The 19,362-nt window shown below is 40.1% G+C and overlaps 4 protein-coding genes across 4 annotated transcripts, besides 18 other annotated features; 1 reads left to right on the top strand and 3 right to left on the bottom strand.

The window, feature by feature from the left end:
• Position 1: part of a microsatellite that runs on past the window's edge.
• Positions 2-140: 139 nt separating this feature from the next.
• Positions 141-222: a microsatellite.
• Positions 223-408: 186 nt separating this feature from the next.
• Positions 409-434: a microsatellite.
• Positions 435-1,996: 1,562 nt separating this feature from the next.
• On the bottom strand, positions 1,997-3,931 carry PVX_123550 (hypothetical protein, conserved; the record flags this gene model as incomplete). Its single annotated transcript, XM_001617221.1, has 1 exon — positions 1,997-3,931. The coding sequence occupies exon 1, from the start codon at positions 2,651-2,653 to the stop codon at positions 1,997-1,999; it is 657 nt and encodes a 218-aa protein (XP_001617271.1). The 5' UTR covers positions 2,654-3,931.
• Positions 3,324-3,344: a microsatellite.
• A 1,290-nt stretch (positions 3,932-5,221) lies between the features above and the next one.
• Positions 5,222-5,249: a microsatellite.
• A 260-nt stretch (positions 5,250-5,509) lies between these two features.
• Positions 5,510-5,529: a microsatellite.
• Positions 5,530-6,021: 492 nt separating this feature from the next.
• Positions 6,022-6,044: a microsatellite.
• A 297-nt stretch (positions 6,045-6,341) lies between these two features.
• Positions 6,342-6,373: a microsatellite.
• A 440-nt stretch (positions 6,374-6,813) lies between these two features.
• Positions 6,814-6,857: a microsatellite.
• A 258-nt stretch (positions 6,858-7,115) lies between these two features.
• On the top strand, positions 7,116-10,867 carry PVX_123545 (hypothetical protein, conserved). The gene has a single exon (XM_001617220.1). It carries the CDS (start codon positions 7,647-7,649, stop codon positions 10,527-10,529), a length of 2,883 nt encoding a protein of 960 aa, XP_001617270.1. The 5' UTR covers positions 7,116-7,646; the 3' UTR covers positions 10,530-10,867.
• Positions 7,714-7,802: a microsatellite.
• Positions 7,952-8,000: a microsatellite.
• Positions 8,001-8,037: a microsatellite.
• A 119-nt stretch (positions 10,868-10,986) lies between the features above and the next one.
• On the bottom strand, positions 10,987-13,581 carry PVX_123540 (GTP-binding protein, putative; the record flags this gene model as incomplete). The annotated part of the gene is made up of 1 exon (XM_001617219.1): positions 10,987-13,581. The coding sequence occupies one exon, from the start codon at positions 13,579-13,581 to the stop codon at positions 10,987-10,989; it is 2,595 nt and encodes an 864-aa protein (XP_001617269.1).
• Positions 13,564-13,589: a microsatellite.
• A 73-nt stretch (positions 13,590-13,662) lies between these two features.
• Positions 13,663-13,687: a microsatellite.
• A 668-nt stretch (positions 13,688-14,355) lies between these two features.
• Positions 14,356-18,415, bottom strand: PVX_123535 (RNA binding protein, putative; the record flags this gene model as incomplete). The annotated part of the gene is made up of 1 exon (XM_001617218.1): positions 14,356-18,415. One exon carries the CDS (start codon positions 18,413-18,415, stop codon positions 15,032-15,034), a length of 3,384 nt encoding a protein of 1,127 aa, XP_001617268.1. The 3' UTR covers positions 14,356-15,031.
• Positions 16,453-16,518: a microsatellite.
• Positions 18,281-18,300: a microsatellite.
• Positions 18,344-18,367: a microsatellite.
• A 401-nt stretch (positions 18,416-18,816) lies between the features above and the next one.
• Positions 18,817-18,842: a microsatellite.
• Positions 18,843-19,362: the final 520 nt, after the last annotated feature.

The raw sequence follows: 19,362 nt of genomic DNA, 5'->3' as shown, positions 1-19,362 counted from the left end.
AAACCCCTTGGGTGACGCACGAAGGGTGCCCCCAATTTAAAAAATGAAAAAGTATCAACTGTTTTGTGAGAGTCCCCATAGGTGCAACGCAAAAGGGGAGGTACGCCAATGTACCGCAGAAAAAACGAAGAATCTTTCCTTTTCCTCCACCCTTATTCGTACGAATAAAGAAAATGGAACCCTCACAAAAACGTCACGGAATAGTTGCAAACAGGCGGGAAACGCAAAGTCAGCCAATAGACTTAACTGTCTTTTGTAGGCTAACTATAATGTGTGTCCAAGACATGACCAAGGGGAAAGGGAAAAAAGAAAAAAAATAAATAACCGTTGCCAACCGGGTGAACACTCCTTTAGTGAACTTCTCCCCTATTTGTCGTATCACATTCGGAGGGTAGAAAATGCGCACGCTGCGCGGTATATGTATAGTTGCGTCCGCAAAAGAGCCTAATTGTGAAAAAATTCTCTTCTTTTGGATAAGCCCCCAAATGAACAGGAGCCTTTGCGCGAAGTGTTTTTTTTTTTTTTTTTTGGGGGGGGGGGGGGAAACCCTATCATCCCTGTGTGCGTGTGTGTGCTTATAATGCACCTCACCACCACACACAAGTGCAGGGGCAAATGTGCCAAGCTAATCTGCTGAGGATTTCCCACCTGGGCAGTATATAGCCAGCAAATGGTGGTCTACTTTCTTTAATTGGCCACTTAATAGCAGTAACGCTTTGGAAGCGGTCAAGACAGCGACACATGCCATGCGATATGGCGTGGGGCTTAAAACTTAAGCACCCAAGAACGTATCGAACGCGTATAGGCTATTAAAACCTCGTTTGAAACTCCAGTTAGCACTCTAAAAAAAAAAATTTTATATTGGCTAAATATACACTTTATTATTATGCTTAAAGCGTTTAACGTAATGATAAAAAAAAAAAAAAAAAGTGAATCAATGAAATGAAATAAATATATTATATAGTAAGGCTATCTATTATATATAATAATAAAATATTATGTAATAAAATATAATAAAGATATTACGTAATAAAATATTATGTAGTTAAATATAATAAGATATTATATAATATATATGTGAAAACATCTGGAATGGAAAAAAACCTGAGTAAATTTTGGGCGTAATATACTCATAAAAAAAAATAAAATAAAACATTTTTTTTTGTTAAAAATGTAAAAATTAATTATATTAAAAAAATTGATAAAGGAGTATAAAAAAATATACTATACATTTAAAAAAAAAATGGAAAAAAAGCCTACTGCTACTCTTTTGGTTTATTCAACTTAAACACTATATTTATACATAATTTACAACATATATTTTGTTATTGTAAAATTCAAATGTAAAATAAAAAGAAAGCGAAATAGGGGGGTGGGGAAAAACAAATTGCAAAATATAAAAACATTAAAGCGTTAAGGCGTTAAGGCGATAAAGCGATAAAGCGATAAAGCGATAAAGCGATAAAGCGATAAAGCGATAAAGCATTAAAGCGTTAAAGCGATAAAGCATTAAAACATTAAAACATTAAAAAAATATAGAAGAAAAATTCCTGCAGTTTTAAAAAAAAGGAATGTTTTTTCAAAGAAGTTTTAATAGCTGCTTTTATATTTTGCAAAAGGATACGAGCTCGAGTAGCATGGCCGAAGGGGGTGGGGTGTGTGTCTGTCATTCTCTCACAGCATCATGAAAATGTATCATCGGTGGGGGGTGATGGTTGGGGGCATAATACAAAACTGTTCATATATATATATATGTATATACAGTGCAAACATCAATTTTTTTAATATATAGAAATGGACTCATTTGCCTCGGTTGACTTTTAATGCACACAGTTGAGCGGTGCGCACACACGGGGTTACAATATGTCACTCTCTCATTGAGGGGGTCCATGCAATTTTTTTTTTTTTTTTTGTTTCATTTTATTTTATCTCGCCTCATTCCACTCCACTATTCATTCCATTTCACTTCACTCCTCGTCTACTCACTCCGATGGATTCAGAAGATCCACGCTGAAAAGCCCCTTATGCCATTCACGGTCGTGTTTATAACGCAGTTCTTCGAGTACTTGGACGAATTGTCCAACTTGTTGTTCTTGTTGGCTTCTTTATAATTTGAGCACACGGACTCGTTCAGGTATTTGAGGCTTTCGTCCATTGCGTGGTCTTTTTTTTTCTTCTTTCTCAATCGGAACCATTTCGTCTTTTTGTTTTTCTTTTCAAAGCAAGACTTGTAATCATTTAAGCTTTTATTTTTATAGTAAAAAAATTTGCTGCTTTTGTCATCTCCATTGTTCACAACGTCTTCTATGTCGGTTAAAGAACAGAAGGTCTGGTCCCTCTCATAGTCATACTTATCTAGTTTCTTCTTATCATAGGGGTAGTAAATGTCTATTTTGTTGCTACTGTGCTTGTACAGTCTGAATCTGTGGCATGTCCTCATCAAATTGCTATCTATAAATTCGTCGTTATCATCACTTATGACCTCATTTTTGATTAATGCTGTCTTTATGTTAATTTTGCTGTCTCTGTTATCTTCGTTGTAGTTATTCCTTCTCTTTGTAAACCTTTTAAAATTCAGTCTGCAATTGTATTTTCTTTTATTTTGATTATTATGCACTTTTTGCTCATTAAAGCTATCTAATGTAATAGTCATTATTTTTATAGTTAGAAATATATATTATTTTTTGCATAATATAAAAGGAAAAGGTATGCTTATGTTATTCTTATATTCCTTTTAATAAGAAAATTATAAGCAAAAAATAGTAACGCGTGTGCGTGTGTGCGGCGCGGGCGTGCAGCGGGCGGCACAAATCAGGGGGAAAGATGTTTCCTTCAGCGCGAGTACAGTATGCACGTATATATATGTAAATATATACTTGCTAACTATACAATCTGGGGAAATGGCGAAATGAAATCGCGCAAATGGGCGATAAAGGAAAAAAAAATAGGCGAAAGGCGTATAATTATACACAATATGTACACTATACCGTAACGTAAAAACGTTTTGTAAAAGCGGCACGTGGTTTGCAAGCAAATGCTGCTCTCGTTTGTGCGTAAGTCGCGAAATGCGCTGCGCTTTTAAAGCCGACTCCTTCTCTGCAGAGTTATTGTACACGTCAATTTCGCATACAATATATGCAATTATATGCAATTATATGCAATTGGCTTGGACCTCGCGAGAAAATTTGCCTTCTTACGCAATCAGTGCGCTGATATTGGTCGAGCACGTCGCGGTGAGCTGTTCACATGTACATACGTTTATGTACCTACGTTTATGTGCCTACGTATATGTACGTACGTATGCAAGTATACACTTCGCGAAGGGCAAACAGTCACATATAAACTATGCGCAAATGGTATGTTTACGATGAAAGCTTTTGAATACTCAAAAAATTATATACAATACAAGTATAATCTTTTTACGCTCTTTCGAATATCTTTTTTTTTTAAAAAAAAAAAAGGTACCGTGCATTACTATACGCGTATAATCAAGCGAAAAAAAGAAACAGCTAAAAAAAAAAAATATGCATATGAACAAAATCCTTTTTGAAACTTCTGCAAAAGATTTTAACACTCGCGATTTGTTGAAATTCCTGCAAATAAATATATACATACAATGCGCGCGCTATATGTATAAATATATATATAAGCCTTTTACGCAAATATATATGTCATACATACATTACGTACGTTTTTATATGTATATATTTACTCCTCCCAAAGCATAACTCACTTATAAATATGTATAAGTGGTACGAAACTGTTTTTTCAGCGAACGTTATAAAATATACGTAAGTATTTGTTACTTTATTCCTATATAATATTCAAAAATATTATATAAAAACAAAATAAACGTCAAAATTAGCTTTAATTAACTTGATTAATTAAAACAGGAAAAGCGAAGGTATAAGAAAATCCAGTTTTTAAAGATAAAAAAAATTGTTTATAAAAATGTTTTGCGTTTTGTATTTAAATTTAAAAAATTTAAATTAAAAAAAAAAAAAATATTATTTTTTATATTTTTTTTTTTTTTTTCGTATGCGTATGTTTATGCGCATATGCAGTATGAATAAAATTTTATTTAGTAACGACTTTGAAGAAAAGTTAACCGTCCAACCGTTTGCTAATTAATTTGCATAATGACGAATGAGATATATACGCGTTTACTTATTTATGCGTAATGTACGGTATATATTATTTATATTATATTTATTTCATTTTTTTTTAATTTGCCTTTTTGCGAGAAGTAAATTTTCTACTTGGTGCTTAAAAAAAGACCCGCGTGCCGCGGCTATGCAGTATGGGTATGAAACGTATGTGGCGTTCATTTGCAAAGTTTTTTAACGCGACGCTTTGTGCATACACTTGCTAATACTACTCTCACGTTTTTTTTTGCATTTTTTCGTCCAAAAGTTTGCCATACTTCCATGGGGATAACGTTATATGTACTTGTGCGCATATTATGAATATACATACTTTATACTTATGTATACGTAACGTATAGTATAAAAAAGCGATACTGCTAAAACGAATGGAACATGCAAACACATGCAATTTGTTTTTTTTTAAAAGTATAAACAGGCATAACGCTCCGGCAGTGTTTCCGGAACCCCCCCCTTGAAATATGGCCACGTAAATAATATTGCCAGTCGGTATAAGTAGCGGATTAGTTACGTAGAGAAAATTAAAGGGGGAACGTTGTATAGTATAGTATACTACATTATATACATAATTATTCTTAGCTTGTGTGCGCGACCATATTATGCACTTTTATATAAATTGAATACTTTTGTTGCAAAAGGTGAGAAGGACGCGGGCATAATATTTATTTTTATACTTATCCCATTTTTATTTAATTTTCATTTTACTTTTATTTTGTATTGCCTTTATTTTGTTTTTATTTTATTTTATTTTACCCTTATTTTGTTTTACCTTTATTTTCGTTTCTTTTTCCCAATGATTTGAAAAAATTGCGGTACTGCCGCATTTTAAACAGTTGGCAAAATAGCACAATGCTGCGTTTTTAAAGATGGCCAATGAAATAAACGAAACTGGGACACGAAATATAATGCGAAAAATCCATAGTGGCCAAATGATGAAAATCACCAGACCTGCTAAAAAAATAAAACATCTCCACTGCACCTGTGGCACATTATATGTAGACGGGCCCTATTGTATACTCGCATAAAAAGAATAAATAAATGCGTAGGGGGGGTTTCCCCTTAAATAAAAAATTGCTCTAACGTGAAAATTGCGTACATATAGAAAAGGAGTAGAGCCAAACCGGTGATGTTCAAATAACGTCAAATTGTACATTCAAATGATTTGAAGCGATTTCGTGAAAGCTCCTTCTTTGCTGCGCATATGCGTATCCCGCGGCTCTGCTTTGCGCGCCTTGCCCTTCCCATGTTTTGCCCCAACAATATTTCGAATTAACATAAACCCTGAACCACAAGGAACGACATAAAGAATAAATTGTGATCAACAAAATAAGTGCCCTCTAAGTGCAACGCGCAAGCGAGCGAATTGGATGAACGTCATTTTGCGCTTATCGTTATGCGTGTTTCCTTCCCGGTATAATTTGCATTCGTACATCACATGTATAAAAAAATAAAGGAGCAAAAATATAGGTGATCAGTGATAAGCGTTTCTGTCAAACGTACACCCCCTCCACTGCACCTCAGGTTCACATGGTCCTTCCATATTCATACCTACTATTCGACGTGACTCAAAAAAATACATTTCTTTTTTTTTATATTTTGTTCTTCCCAACGCGTGCAACATCATGCAAATTTGACGTTTGAAAGGTCGTTACCATTTTGCATATGTGATCAAAAATGGGGCCTCTATTATACCCATGTTATGTAGAAAAAAAGGCATTTTAGTCAAAAATAAATTTATTTAAATATGCATTCGTTACGGTCGGCATGATTTTAACTTGGATTGGTTTATACGCACGCAACTGTGCATGTTAAATATATGCGTTTATTTGTGCGCGCGATTATGATTGACCCTTTTATGGCGTACTATGCAACATGCAGGAAAGCGCCTTTTCTCATTAGCAGGATGGAAGGGGCGTTTGCATTTTTAAATTTGTTCCCCCTCGTTCTTAAAAAATTGAAGAAACACACCATAAAAAAGGTGCAACTGTTTGAAGTTTATGAGAGAGAGAATATTAATCTCTTGTTAACTATACGCGTATGAGCATGTATGTCGTTGTGCCCTTTCATTTTCATTCCCTGTGAAAAATTGAAATAGCAAATAAAATTGCCGCCGCGTTGTAAAAAGGGGCACGCTACTGGAGGAAAACAAAGAATATTCATTTATGTTAAAAAAAAACACAATTATGCAAATACGTATCGAGATGCAGTTGTCCTATAGTACACTATACCACTGCAATTGGGAGAAAGAATGTTGCCGTTATGACAAAAAATTTCCACCCATTAAAAAGCATTTGACGTGCTGAGTGACTTTGCATGGCATTTTTGAATTTCCGCCTCGCTTCATTTTTGCGTTCATTTTGCGTTCTTTTTTACGCTCTTTTTTGCGTTAATTTCTGCATTTTTTTTTACGTTCATTTCTTCATTTTTTTTGTTCCCGTTGGTTTACTTTTTTTCCCAGTGGAACGGCACTTCCTAGCCAAAATGAAACAATTTTCCCTGCCCGTTCATTAAGGTTCAAATGTGAAGAGAAAACCCGCTCAAATTTACATTGAATACATTTCCATACCTGTAGAAGCGTTGGTTTGGAGGTGAAAACATGTGTAAAGGTGTGTACCCCTGAAAAAACTGTTTTTAAAATGGCTTCCACAAAAGGTTAAGGTCAAGTAAAAAACGCCTTCAATTTATGTGTGCTGATTAAGAGACATTTTTTTTTTTTTTTTTTTTAAATGACCGATGTTGACAAATTGGCAAAGTTTTAACCTCATTTTTGTAAAAAAAAAAAAAAAAAAAATTAAACCAGTTCCAAAAAAAAAAAAAAAAAAAAAGTACATTCGTGTATGTATTTACATCAGTTAAATGACAAATTACAATCAAAAAGTGTAACAAATTCTATTTGTGTTCAAAAGGGTGAAAAAGGCAAAAATTTTGTGTTTACTTATATGTGATCATGCTAGGCGGAAACAAACAAGCGCGCACACATGTTTGACAAAAAAAAAAAAAAAAAACATCGAAAAGGTTATACCAAAATGTAGGTTAAAAATGCACAACTTGTAAATTTATTCTATTGTACATTTTTTCAACTGGCGAAACAGCGGGAAAAAATGCGCCTATATTTGTTGACAAATATGTAAACGTGCTAGCGGAATAGGAGCAACCATTTTGTTAGCTATTTTTTTGGATCGCCTTCTTCATTTCGACTTCGTTACATTCGGTCTATTCCATTCTTACCAAATTTTGTGGCGCATTTGTGGCGAATTTGTGGCGAATTTGTGGCACATTTGAGGCGCATTCGACGAGCATTCCGCGGGGCCACATTTTCGCACCCTCTTTGCAGTCAGTTTGCCCTTCTTTTCTGACCCCCCTTGTATATACTTGCCCAACGGCGGACAACCCAACATAGCGCTCCTTCCCATTCGCAACGAACGAATGGAGAATAAAAAAAAATGATTAATTTTGAGCCGAGTAACAGCACTGAAAAGAGAGATGAAAAAAAAAATACACAAATTCAGCTACATAAATTTGGATGAAGAAAAAAGAGAAGAAATAAATGATATGCTAAAAAATTTAAAAAATGAAGAGAGAGATTTGTGCTTTCCTCTGTTAGACTTTTACTTTCTCAATAAGCAATTTAAGTACCAAAATTTGAGGGAAAGTCTGGAGATCAATAGCAATGTCAATGAGTACATCAATTTGCGGCTTCTGCGGAAGGAAATTGCCCCCAAGGATGTATTCTTCAAAACGGAGCAAAAGAATAGAGAAATGGTTGTGCACAACAAGTTGAAGAACCAAAGGGGGGATGTCTGCCTGGAGAGGGATGACCTGAGGGGGGACACCCAAAGCGGCAACCGTGTGAGTAACCACCACTCCACAGGGGGGGATATCAGAGAAAACGCCGCTACCATAGAGAAGATAGATTTGCCACATGACATCCCCACCATGTGGAAGAAAAACGACATCATAGGAACATTTAACCCAGTGTACAATGCGAGAGACCAAATTATAAATGATAACTGTATTGACTCGATTCCCACGATTGACATTTTTTACAACTCCTCAAAATTGCTCACCATACAAACGGTGTTTGAGCCAATCAGCAATTATATATACCTGTTACGTCTGCTGCCCAAGTTCTGCCTACCGCTGTACGATTCTGGAATATTGCAATACGCATGTGAAGACCCGATTTTAAATCCAAAATTGAGAGGCTTGGAGCTATCCTACAGATTACTAGTGCACGACATTTTATTTTATGCCTTTTTTTCATACTTGTCAGATTTGCCCTTTTGGGCCAAGCCACCGGTTGAGCTGCTCCGAATTTATAATTACGAAAGTTTATACTCCTTTAATGATTACGAATCGGAGCACACGGAAAGGCTGGTCTTTCACAATATAAAAAATATTTTGTACAATTTTGCAGACACGCTAAATAAAATCGAATTGCTCTACCCGAAAAATTACTATATCACCATCTTTCCCAATATTTATTTTAAGAACATCATCGAGTTTTTAAAAAGTGAAAATTTCAAGCTAAAAAAAATTGTAGTTGTTTTGAAGGGGAAGAATTTCATCGACGAAAAAATGATACATCACATTAAGAGCAACCTTGAGAATTTTAGGGGCATGACAACGGAAAATGTGAAAAAAGAAATTCACCACAAGTACTTTCCCCCCAATAATGGCAGAACCAAAAATGAGGCAGTCAGATACGACACCAAAAGTGTTATAGATGCCATAAAAAGGTGTCACAATTATGGTGAGGACTTTTTCTCTCTTGCCAGGGGGGGAAAGGCACCCTCCCCAAAAGAGGGAACAAAAGGGAAGCCAAACTGGAAGGAAAAGAAGGACATGTCAGCAGGGGATGACCATTTGGGGGGTGAAAAAAATTTTCAAAGTGGAAAACCAAACAGTGCGCTTCAACCCATTCGGAGCAATGGCCAATTGTGTGGCGCCTCCCCGGATGGCACTTCTCCCAGTGAAAATAACACTCATGTAGATAGGGAAAGAGCAACGTGTAGTAATAGTAATCACACCACGCGGGAGGAGGAAAAGGCAGTAAATGGCCCCGGGGAAGGCATTCCGAGTGAGCCGCAGGAACCAAGGGACACCCCCAACAGTGGCGAAAGCAGCATCCACAGCAGTGGAAGCAGTGGAAGTAGTGGGAGCGGTTGGAAGGACTTCCCCTTTGAGGACGCCAACACAAAGGGCGCAGCAGATCAGCAACGTAGCCATGATGACGAACACGATGTTGATCACGCTGGGGAACAACGCAACCGGTTAAGCACCGTCGAACAAGATAACACGGAAGACAACTCCTTTGGGGAAAAAAACCCAATCGATATGTCCGACAAGTACAACATAGACGCGTCCGTGTACAATATGTACTACCAGCAGGTGAAAAACGACCAGGAGGAACATGCCCCCATTTTGGAGAGAAAAGATGCCCAAAATAGGAGGGGCAGCAACTCGTCCGAATCGTCATGCAGTGAAGATGACGAAACGGACGATGAAAACATCGATGGGTTTTTTAAAACGAAAAAATTAAAAAGCACAGTGTATGATAAGGACAATTTTTCCTTCTCTAAATTTATGAACAAAATTATAAATTACGAAAAGATCATTGACTACCTAAACAACGACCCGCAACGCCAGGAAAGCGAAGACTCGAAGATCAAGTTTTACATTAAACTGTTGCTGTTCGAGAAGGCTAATTCGGCATATGATGCGAATGGGTGGGCGAGCGCGGACGGATGGGAGAACGCGGATGGAGGGGTGAATGCAGATGGAAGGGTGAATGCGGATGGAGGGGTGAATGCAGACGGAAGGGCAAACGCCGATGGAGGGGCAAATATCACTGATGAAGATCAGCTTAGAAGCACTACGCTTCTGTCAGACAATGGACACAGCGATGGATCACCACCCAGGGGGGAGGCCCCCTCCATTCGTGCCGATGGCACAGTGCCACCTACGGATGACGACGATAATCTCTCGGGGGCGGACCAACGGACGCAAAGCGAAGGGGTCACCTCGTCTAGCGCTACCATCTCTGCCTCTCCCCCGAACGATACTACCTTGGAAGGGAATAATAACCACGATGCGGAGAGCAGTCAAGTCTCCCTTCTCGTGAACAACCAAAACGAGAACGAAACGCGCACAGATGGAGAGGAAACAGTTTTAAACATAACCGAAGATGACCATGTGGAAATTTCATCCGATTATATTAGTAACCTGATACGGAACTTACGCGAAACTTACGGGGCGACTAATTTCTTATCCTTCAGCAGCAACGAAGGGGACGTGCACGACGGCACCTTCAATTTGGACGATGTGCAGGATTCGCAAACGAGGCTGACCTTTAACTTTAATTAGAACGGGGGTATGCCGGTTTGCAGAGGGGAGTATGGCAGTGTGTGGACTGGCGCGCAAATGTTTGTCTGCCATGTTTATACATTAATGAAGGTCCACTTTTTTTTTTCCCCTCTTCTTTTGCGGTTCGTTTGTTAACCATCCGTCTCCGATTATTCCTTCCGCTTCTTTTAATTTTTTTTTCCTCCCCCACGGTGTGTACTCTACATGTACAAGTACAAATTTTAGCCTAAACGTAGGTCATTTTTTCTTTAAAAAAAATATTTGTTTTATTGCGTTTATGAACTTTTTTTTAAGAATATTTTTCCGTGTGCATACGGTTAACAAAAGTTGACGTTATGTTTGGGAAAGCGGCATGTGAGGGGATGTGCACGTGTGCGCACGCGACAGGGCAGTGTAAGTGTTGTGCCGCTTAACTAACTGCCGCACCGCTCAACCGCCGCACCGCTCAACTGGGGGTTCAGCCCTGGGGCTTCTGACCAGACTGTGCCTTTAGAAAGTCCCTCTGTATGGCCTCAACGTCCAGGCTGTACTTGTCCGGGTTCTTGACCTTCTTGATGAGGCGTCTTTTCCTCTTCTCCTTGTAGTAAATTCTAATAGGCGTGCCCCGTATGTTGAAGCTCTCCCGTATTCTGCTTTCCAGATACTTTGTGTAATTTTCATAAGCACACTTGTGAGAGTTACAAAAAAAAACAAACCCGGGTGGTTTAATATGGGTCTGAAAGGCGTAGTAAATATTTAGTGACTTATTCCTGATGGGGATAGGAGGTCTAAGGAGCAGAGCTTCCTTTATAACGTCATTCAAACTGTTTGTGTTTATTTTCCTGGTGTACTGCTTGTACGTCTCTTCGGCATGATCAAATATGTTAAGCAATCTTTGAGACGTCTTAGCAGATATGAACAAAATGTTGGCAAAATCAACTGGCTTTAAAAGATTAAGAACGTAATTTTTGGTGTCATTAAAAATGTCATTTTTGTTATATATCAAATCCCATTTGTTGCAGCAAATTATACAGCTTTTATTTTCTTGCACAATTTTCCTTGCTATGTTGATGTCTTGCGAACTTATTCCATTAAACGAGTCGATGACGAGGATGCAGACGTCACTACGTTTGATGGCCTTCTCAGTTCTGTTGAACAGTAAGTATTCATATTTTGTTTTTTCGTTAAAGGGGACGTTTTTTTTCCTTTTTTGTATTCCAGCGGTATCGATCAGTCTGTAAATTCTATCGCTGTCTTTAATTTTTACTAAAACGTCAATCGAGTCAACAGTAGTTCCTGCTATCGGGGAAACGATGAAACGGTTACAGTTTAGGATTTTATTTAAAATACTTGACTTCCCTGTGTTTGGTTTTCCGATGAAGCTAATGTTTATGGTGTTTTCTTCTTTTTTTTCTTCTTCCATTTCGTTTATCTCCACTTTGTTTATATACTTGATGCACTCGTCTAAAATTTCGGTCAGCCCATTTCCATGGATCCCACTGCAGGGGTAGGGCGTCCCGAACCCCAGTTCCCAGAAGTTTTGCGCCTTCACGTTTCCGTCTTTGTACGACTCGCATTTGTTCACGCACACGATGACTTTGAGCATCGCCGTTTTCCGTCCATCAGTTTGGACTTCTTCGTTTTCGTCCTCGTTTTGGTTTTCGTTTTGGTTTTCTTCTTCTTCCCTTTCTGCGCTCCTCGCGTCATCAACCTTGTGAACCCTTCGGCACGCTGCGTCCGTTTGGGAGGTATCCACCGCGGACCCTTCGGACGCATCACTCGATGAGCTGCTACCTTTCGATGCGTCCTCAGGCGGGTGTTCTCCAACCCCAGCATGGTCAACCTGGCCGGCCCGCTTCTTCCCCGAGGCCATTTTACTAATACACTCATTTTTAATGTACTTCCTGAGGAACCTGCATATCTCGAGGTCCACAGGGTGGACGCCGTTTATCCCATCAACGACGAGCAACACGACTGAGGACTCGTTAAGCGCTAACATAATTTGGTCTCGTATTTGCTTGCAAAATTTTTCATCTTCGAATAGGAGGCCACCTGTGTCCACCACCTCAAATTTGTAGCCATCCCAATCTACTTCTCCATAAATTTTATCTCTTGTGCTGCTTTCCCCTAGGACGATGCTGCCCTCTTGGAACTTCCTCGTCAGTCGGTTGAATATGGTCGACTTCCCAACATTCGGTCTGCCTATAATAGATATCAGGGGTAGGCTTCTTATGATTTTTAGGTCGACGCCTTTTTTTTTCCCTCTCCGGTCGTGCAGCGGATCGTGCAGCGGTTCGTGATGCGGTTTGCCATGAAGGTCGGGGGGCTCTTCTCGATGTGACTGGGCAGTTTCGCCTTCATTTTCGCCCCCATTTCCGCCTTCATTTTTGCCTTCATTTTCGCCTTCATTTTCGCCCCCATTTCCGCCTTCATTTTTGCCTTCATTTTCGCCTTCATTTTCGCCCCCATTTTCTTCGCTTCTCACTCGGCTTGCATAATCTTCCCGCTTGTCGCGAAACGCTCCCTTTCCCTCCGCCGCGATTTCTCCCATATGACGTTCCCAATCTCGCGCCCACCCCGCGTGCACCTCAGTGGAGTCATCACCAAGACCTTCCCCGTTACCAGTGTCTCCCTCAGTGGAGTCGCCATTCGAAGGGGTCCCCCCCGCGTGGGCCATATCACTCACAAAATGGACATCCTTTTGGTGTCCTTTTTCCCCCTCTTCATCTTCACCACGGTGTGCGCTTCCACGCTGATTGGTCACGTCTTCCAGCGTTGTCTCCCTATCGTGGCATTTCTTTTGAGCTCCCCTCAGCTGTCTGCCTGTTTGATGGTCTATATCGGTTCTTCCTTTGTGTGTAGGCCGCCCATTTTTACCGCCACAATTATTTCGTATATTTCCCTCCTTGACGAATACCTTAAAACGGTCAGCCTTCTTCCTCAGTTCATTGTGTTCATTTAAAAAGGGGACATGAGAGGAGTAACCCAGGGGGGAAAGGCTCTTCTTCTTTTGCACCTTGTGGTGAGAAAATAAATTATTTATTACAACAGGATGATGCACAATTTTAATCATGTAACTATTGCAGAATTGTACGAGGGGGAAAGTAAAAATTGCTGAGAGGAGGGAAAACTTTAATTTCATAATAAAAATTATTTATTATGATTTTCTCCAACTCTTCGATTTTATGCGCGCGGGGGTTCACTTGTGAGGGTTGGCGCCTGGGTGATGTGGCTACTCATCTGTGTGAGAAAACACACATTCTGTGGGGTACTGCTTATGGGGTATGACGGTGGTATAAGGCATGCGTTTCCACACAACTGAGTCTGCTCCATTTCAGCAGGGAAGAAGGTACCTGTGCGTATACAACGCCGTTCTAAGGAGATGGGGAAAATGAAACCCTCTGGAAGTTACCACATCGGCAACGCGCTAAGTTTAAGCATTGTGGCAAAGGTGCTACACCCTTCGTTGCGGTACATTTCACAGTAAGGAGAAGATGCAGATGACGGATGGCTCGCGGAAGTATTTCACAAAAGAGGAAGGGCCAAATGAGTGGGCGTGAGAAAACTTACCATAATAAGAAAGTATGTACAGTATGTTCGGCCATGTCACCCGCGTGCATAAATTGGAGGGAGCAACACGGAGAATGAAAACTCACTCGCTCGCTACCTCACCTTTAAAAATCCCTAATCGTGCAAAATGGGATTGCTTAAAAAGGCAATTTTAACTTTCCTAAATGCAGACGCTGTTTCGCCAAGGGTTCAAAAAATAGTGGGCATGCTTAAACGCAGCGATCCTTCCATGATGGATGCGTAGGCACGTGATATCATTTTTTTTTTTTTTTTTTTTCAAATTTTAAAAGGTAGCCCGAACGTGTGCTCACCATTTTTAGCGTAATAAACAAATTTGTCATTTTATACTACTACGTTAAGTTCAAATGTTTTCTTTTTTTTTCACTTGGGAAAAAATTAAAAAGTGCAAAAATAGATCAAATGGGACAGCAAATTTGTTATGCTGCAAAAATCTGCGCAAGGGAAGTTACGCAGGTAACGGTAAATGTTAAAAAGGGCGGAGTATGCACGGCAAAATGGTGGTCAGCTACTCCATAGAATTGCACCTACGCACGAAACGGGTGAGGCACGCCCTCCACAGCACCTACACACAGGGGACTGACATGTGTATATCTGCACGTGTGCACAAAAAGGGGTGTATAATCTGGACGTGTGTCCAAAAAGAGCGGATGATACGCAATTTTCACATCACTTTGGAGATCTCCCAACTGTTGCAAAGAGGCGTTTCCAGCATGGCGGCGTAGACCCCACCTTGTGTTCTTCACCTTTCCGTTGCAAGTTAAAATGGGGGAACGTCTTCTTCTTCTTTTTCTTCTTCTTTTTTTTCCCTCCTAATTGGGACATTTTTTCCACTGGAGCGGACACATATCCATATAAGCGTACTAACCTGCTTGTCAACATTTACGCAGGAAGAGACTGTTGCCCATTTGGGAATTACCCCCCAAAATGGCGTATCAAATATTCTGCATATCATTCATCAGTTTCCTTTTTTTCGATTCAGTGACTTGGTTTCTTTTCTCCTTCTCATAGGTGGCTTTTCTCTTGGCTTGTTCCGACGTGATGCACTTTTGCTTCTTACTCTCATGATTGTTGTTAACCCCCCCCTCTTTCAGTTTGTCAAATTCGTTCACATTGTTTTCAAAAATAAAATCATCGGCAAAATCGATGATGAGGTGTCTTCCATACAAATGGGTATGCTGTAGTGACTCAATCGCTGTGAGGCATTCATTTTTTGACATAAACTCAACAAATGCATATCCTCTGCTTCTGTTATATGCATTTTTGGGAATTCTGACACTTTTAATATTTCCAAATGCAGAAAATAATTTTCTTAATTCTTCTTTCGTCACTTGAAAGGCTAAATTTTTTACTAGCAGCTTTTTGGTAATTTTTTTTTTTTCCTTAACTACCTCTTTTTCTTCATTATTTTTATTTTTTTTTTTTTTAACTCTGTTGCGAGAAAGACTCAGCTCCAGCACGTGGCCATCCAGAGTTGTTGCTGTCAACTTTTTGATGGCCTCAACAGCTAACTCTTTGCTTTTAAATTCGACAAAACCGTATCCCTGAGACATCAGTTTCTGTTCTGGCGCTTTTCCCTTTTCGAGATTCTTCTTCGATATGGCCTTCTTACTCTTCACAATATTGCAGGTTATAAATCCGTCCAATTTTTCGAACAACTTTTTTAGGTCCTCTTCCTTGGTATTGAAGTTCAGGTTTTTGATGTAGATGCTGGCGTGCGTAATTTCTTCATCACTGGACTCGCTTTCGCTGTGGTGTTGCTCCTCCTTCGGGGCCGCTCCCTGTTCGGATTTTTTGACTGCTTCGTTGGCGGGTGTGTCTCCCTCGTTCGTCTCCCCCTTGCTACCGCTTCCGCGGCTTCCACTGCTTCCACCTATTCCGCCGCTTTCACCGCTTCCCCCGCTTCCCCCGCTTCCCCCGCTTCCCCTGCCATCCTGGTCTCCCTTCCTCTCGAACAGGTTCATGGGGGCCCACTCCAAATAGAGGGGCAGCTTCTTATACCGTATGTACGAATTCGATATGAAGGCCTTCTTGGCGTTTTCCGCCTTCTCGAACTGCAGTATGGCTATATTGTTATAGGGGGAAAAACTAACTTTGCTCAAAACGCCAAACTTCTTGAAGAGGCTTATTACTTCCTTTTGGTTTGTCTGAACGGACAAATTTTTTACTATTATGGTGTCATCACTGCGTTTGTACTTGACGACGTGGTTGGCGCGGCTGGGCTCCTCCCCGGGGGGGCCTTCTCCGCTGGTTTCTCCATTCTGATTTGCACTCGGTTCTCCGCCCGCTTTTCCGTCCGTTTCTGCACTCGGTTTTCCACTCGGCTCTCCGCCCTCTTTTCCGCTGGGCTCTTCCCCCTCGCTCCGCTTCTTATATATCTGCTCGAACGCCTCCAAGTAAATGCCCTCCTTCCTTATCCACTCCTTCATTTTGTTAATTATGTACGTTTCGGTGAGCGAAACATTAACGGCAATGTTCCGGTCCCTTATGTTTAGTATGGACTGGGGGCTGCATTTATTTTCCTTGCAGAAGCTGTGGATGCTCGAGTTGATGTCCGTGTAGAGAAGGTTCCAGATGTTTTCATTTTGGCAGTTCCTCTTCTTTTGAATTTCCAATATTTTCTTATACGACGTTTTCGAATCATGAGACAATTTAATGAACACATTATTTTTTCCTTTCTCTGTATATTCGTAGTCTCCACATTTGTCCTTGGCATATTTCACGCTTAACACTTTGCCCCTAAAAATGGCATTGTTTAAGATATTCTTGGCTCGCTCACAAGCGCTGGGGAACATAAAATTGACGAAGGCGTATACCTTTACATTTGTAAGGTCGCTGTTGAGGATAGATTCGTTTCTGTTGCTTCCATTTTTATTTTTCCAATCGGAGGCCTCCCCATCGCCTATCTGTTTGTCCTCCCTTTTCACCACACCGCTGTCAGCTTCATCCGAGTTTTTTTTTTTTTTTTTCTTTTGCTTTTCTCTCTCCTTTTCGTTTGCAAAGGAGTCGTGGTTTTCCTTCAGCAGTTTTATAAAAAAATCGTCACTCGATTTGTTGTTTTTTTTTTCATTCAAATTTAGGACTGCTGCTCCTTTTTTTACGTTCTTAAAGACCTTCACATCGACGACGGGGCCAAACCGTTCACACAGGCTCTTTACGTCCTGTTCGTTTACGGGGGGCATGTTAAAGATGATAATTTTCCCGGTGTTCATATTTTCACAATCGTCCTCCTCCACGTCATTGTCCGCTTTTTTCTTCCCTTCCTTTTCGTCGCACGACTGAGTGCTCGCTGTGCTCATTTCGTCCTCGAACAGGCGGTTCCTTTGCGCACCCTGACCGTTCTGGTTAGTTTTGTCCTTCCGTTCATTTGGATCATTTGGATCATTTCGATCACTCCTATCATTTCTATCATTTTTGTCGCTTTCCTCCTTTTTGGAGATTTTTTTCAGCCAATCCAGGGCCTTTTCCTCCGCGGCCTCCTCCTTTTCTTCGCCACTTTGCGCGCCATCGCCTGTCTCAGCATGGGCAGCATTCCCCCTGTTGCCTTCCCCATCAATGTCCCGCTTAGCACCGTTTGTGCGTGCCTTCTCCGCGGGCTCCGACCGTTCGCTGGGTTTTTCCCCTTCCATTTTGGTCGTCTTCTTTTCCTTCTTCTTCTGTTTCTTCTTCTGTTTCTTCTTCTGCTTCTTCTTCTCCTCCTCCTCCTGCACCTCGCCCTGAAGCGGCTGGTCATCTAAGAATATGACGTGGCTCCTGGTGGCGCTCATCCCCGCTTTGGTTTTCTTGATGGGAATCGTTTTGTTGACGAATTTTTCGCTTTTCACAATTTGCACAGATTTGTCTTTCTTCATTTTTTGCATCTCCCCTATACGTCTCAGGCCATACGAAGTGGCGTTTCTGCTCTGCTGAGCATTTTTGGAAATGAGTGGAGAAAAGGCATCTTCGACGACAATTTTGCTAGTATTAATGTAGGTGTTATTAAATGACTTTTTAAAGTTTTCACAATCTGTGTTGCTAATAAACCCTATGAAGCAGATTTTTCTGGACTCAAAAACTTCTTTATTCTTGACAATTTTTTTTCTCTTCATAATTTTTATATCTGTTATTTTAAATTCATAATTCCCTTTCATTTTAAAAAAGTGTTTTTTTAAATCCATTTCGTTCATATATTTTGGCACATTTTTTATGATCAGCCTGGTTTTGTCAAAGTTAGATTCATTTTGGAAGGGTCTACCGTTGCCGTTGCCGTTGCTGTTGCAGTTGCTGTCGGCCGTGTCAGCCGTGTCGGCGTTGCTCCTGCTGGTCCCCGCGTAGTCCATCGTTGTGGCGTACTGTGGGTAAAAAACTGACTAGTAGTGCGCCTCCACGTTAGCACAAAAAATATGGGCTAAAAATCCATATGGAGAATATATCTTTACGTGCTTCCTCCCTTTAGGGGTACATTTAAATCCTTTTCAGAAATGTCCCACTGGTTGGTCCATTCCTACATTGGGGCGTACTACTAACGATTGGAAAAATGTACAACTTCGAAATGGTGGTTTATTTGACTTTCCCTCGTCAGCTATGCGTCATTCGGAATGTTCATCCTTTTTTCTCCTCTTCGCAAAAAAAACGGTTACGCTGCGTGGTACATTCGTAAAATTTGCTGACTAAGCAGTATAGCCTTCTTTTTAACAAAATAGGTTCCCTCTCCTCCCAAATTGGTTCATGCCCAAATGGGTCTTTACTCAAACTTCAAATTGGGGGGGTACAGTATATATATCCCTGGCTTGGGAAAAATATGCCCTATGGGAACTGCTTCCAAACATATGCAATGCACAATGAGTTAATTATACGAGAGAAAAAAAAAAAAAACGTACAAAATGGGGTTAAATTTACATAGCAATATGCTAAAAAAATTAACGTCCCTTAATATGCTACATAAATCCTTTTATTCTTTCACAAAATTAAGCGGAACTTTTTATTTTCTTAAAAATTGAGAAGCTTGCAAAGTTGTACATGTGGTAATCCTGCGGGGGGAAAATTGAACCGCTTGAATTTTTTTTTTTTTTTTTGCCGCGTTAAGGGCATACGTCATTTTATGCAACAACGTGACGGAGTTGTTCGAAATAAGTTCCACGTAAATTTATAATCGCCTTCTTCGCTTCCACTTTTTTCATCTCACAAATGAGTATCCCTTTTTGGAGAAGCGTACATATGTCACTAAGAATTATGGGTCTTAACGCAAGCGCGATTTGACTGAACAAATTTTGTGGTTGTACGGGAA

Source organism: Plasmodium vivax, chromosome 14, assembly GCF_000002415.2.
Source record: "Plasmodium vivax chromosome 14, whole genome shotgun sequence".
In the NCBI taxonomy this organism is placed as follows: domain Eukaryota; phylum Apicomplexa; class Aconoidasida; order Haemosporida; family Plasmodiidae; genus Plasmodium; species Plasmodium vivax.
The sequence above is the reverse complement of the archived record's forward strand: the minus strand, read 5'-3'. Positions and strand labels throughout refer to the sequence as shown.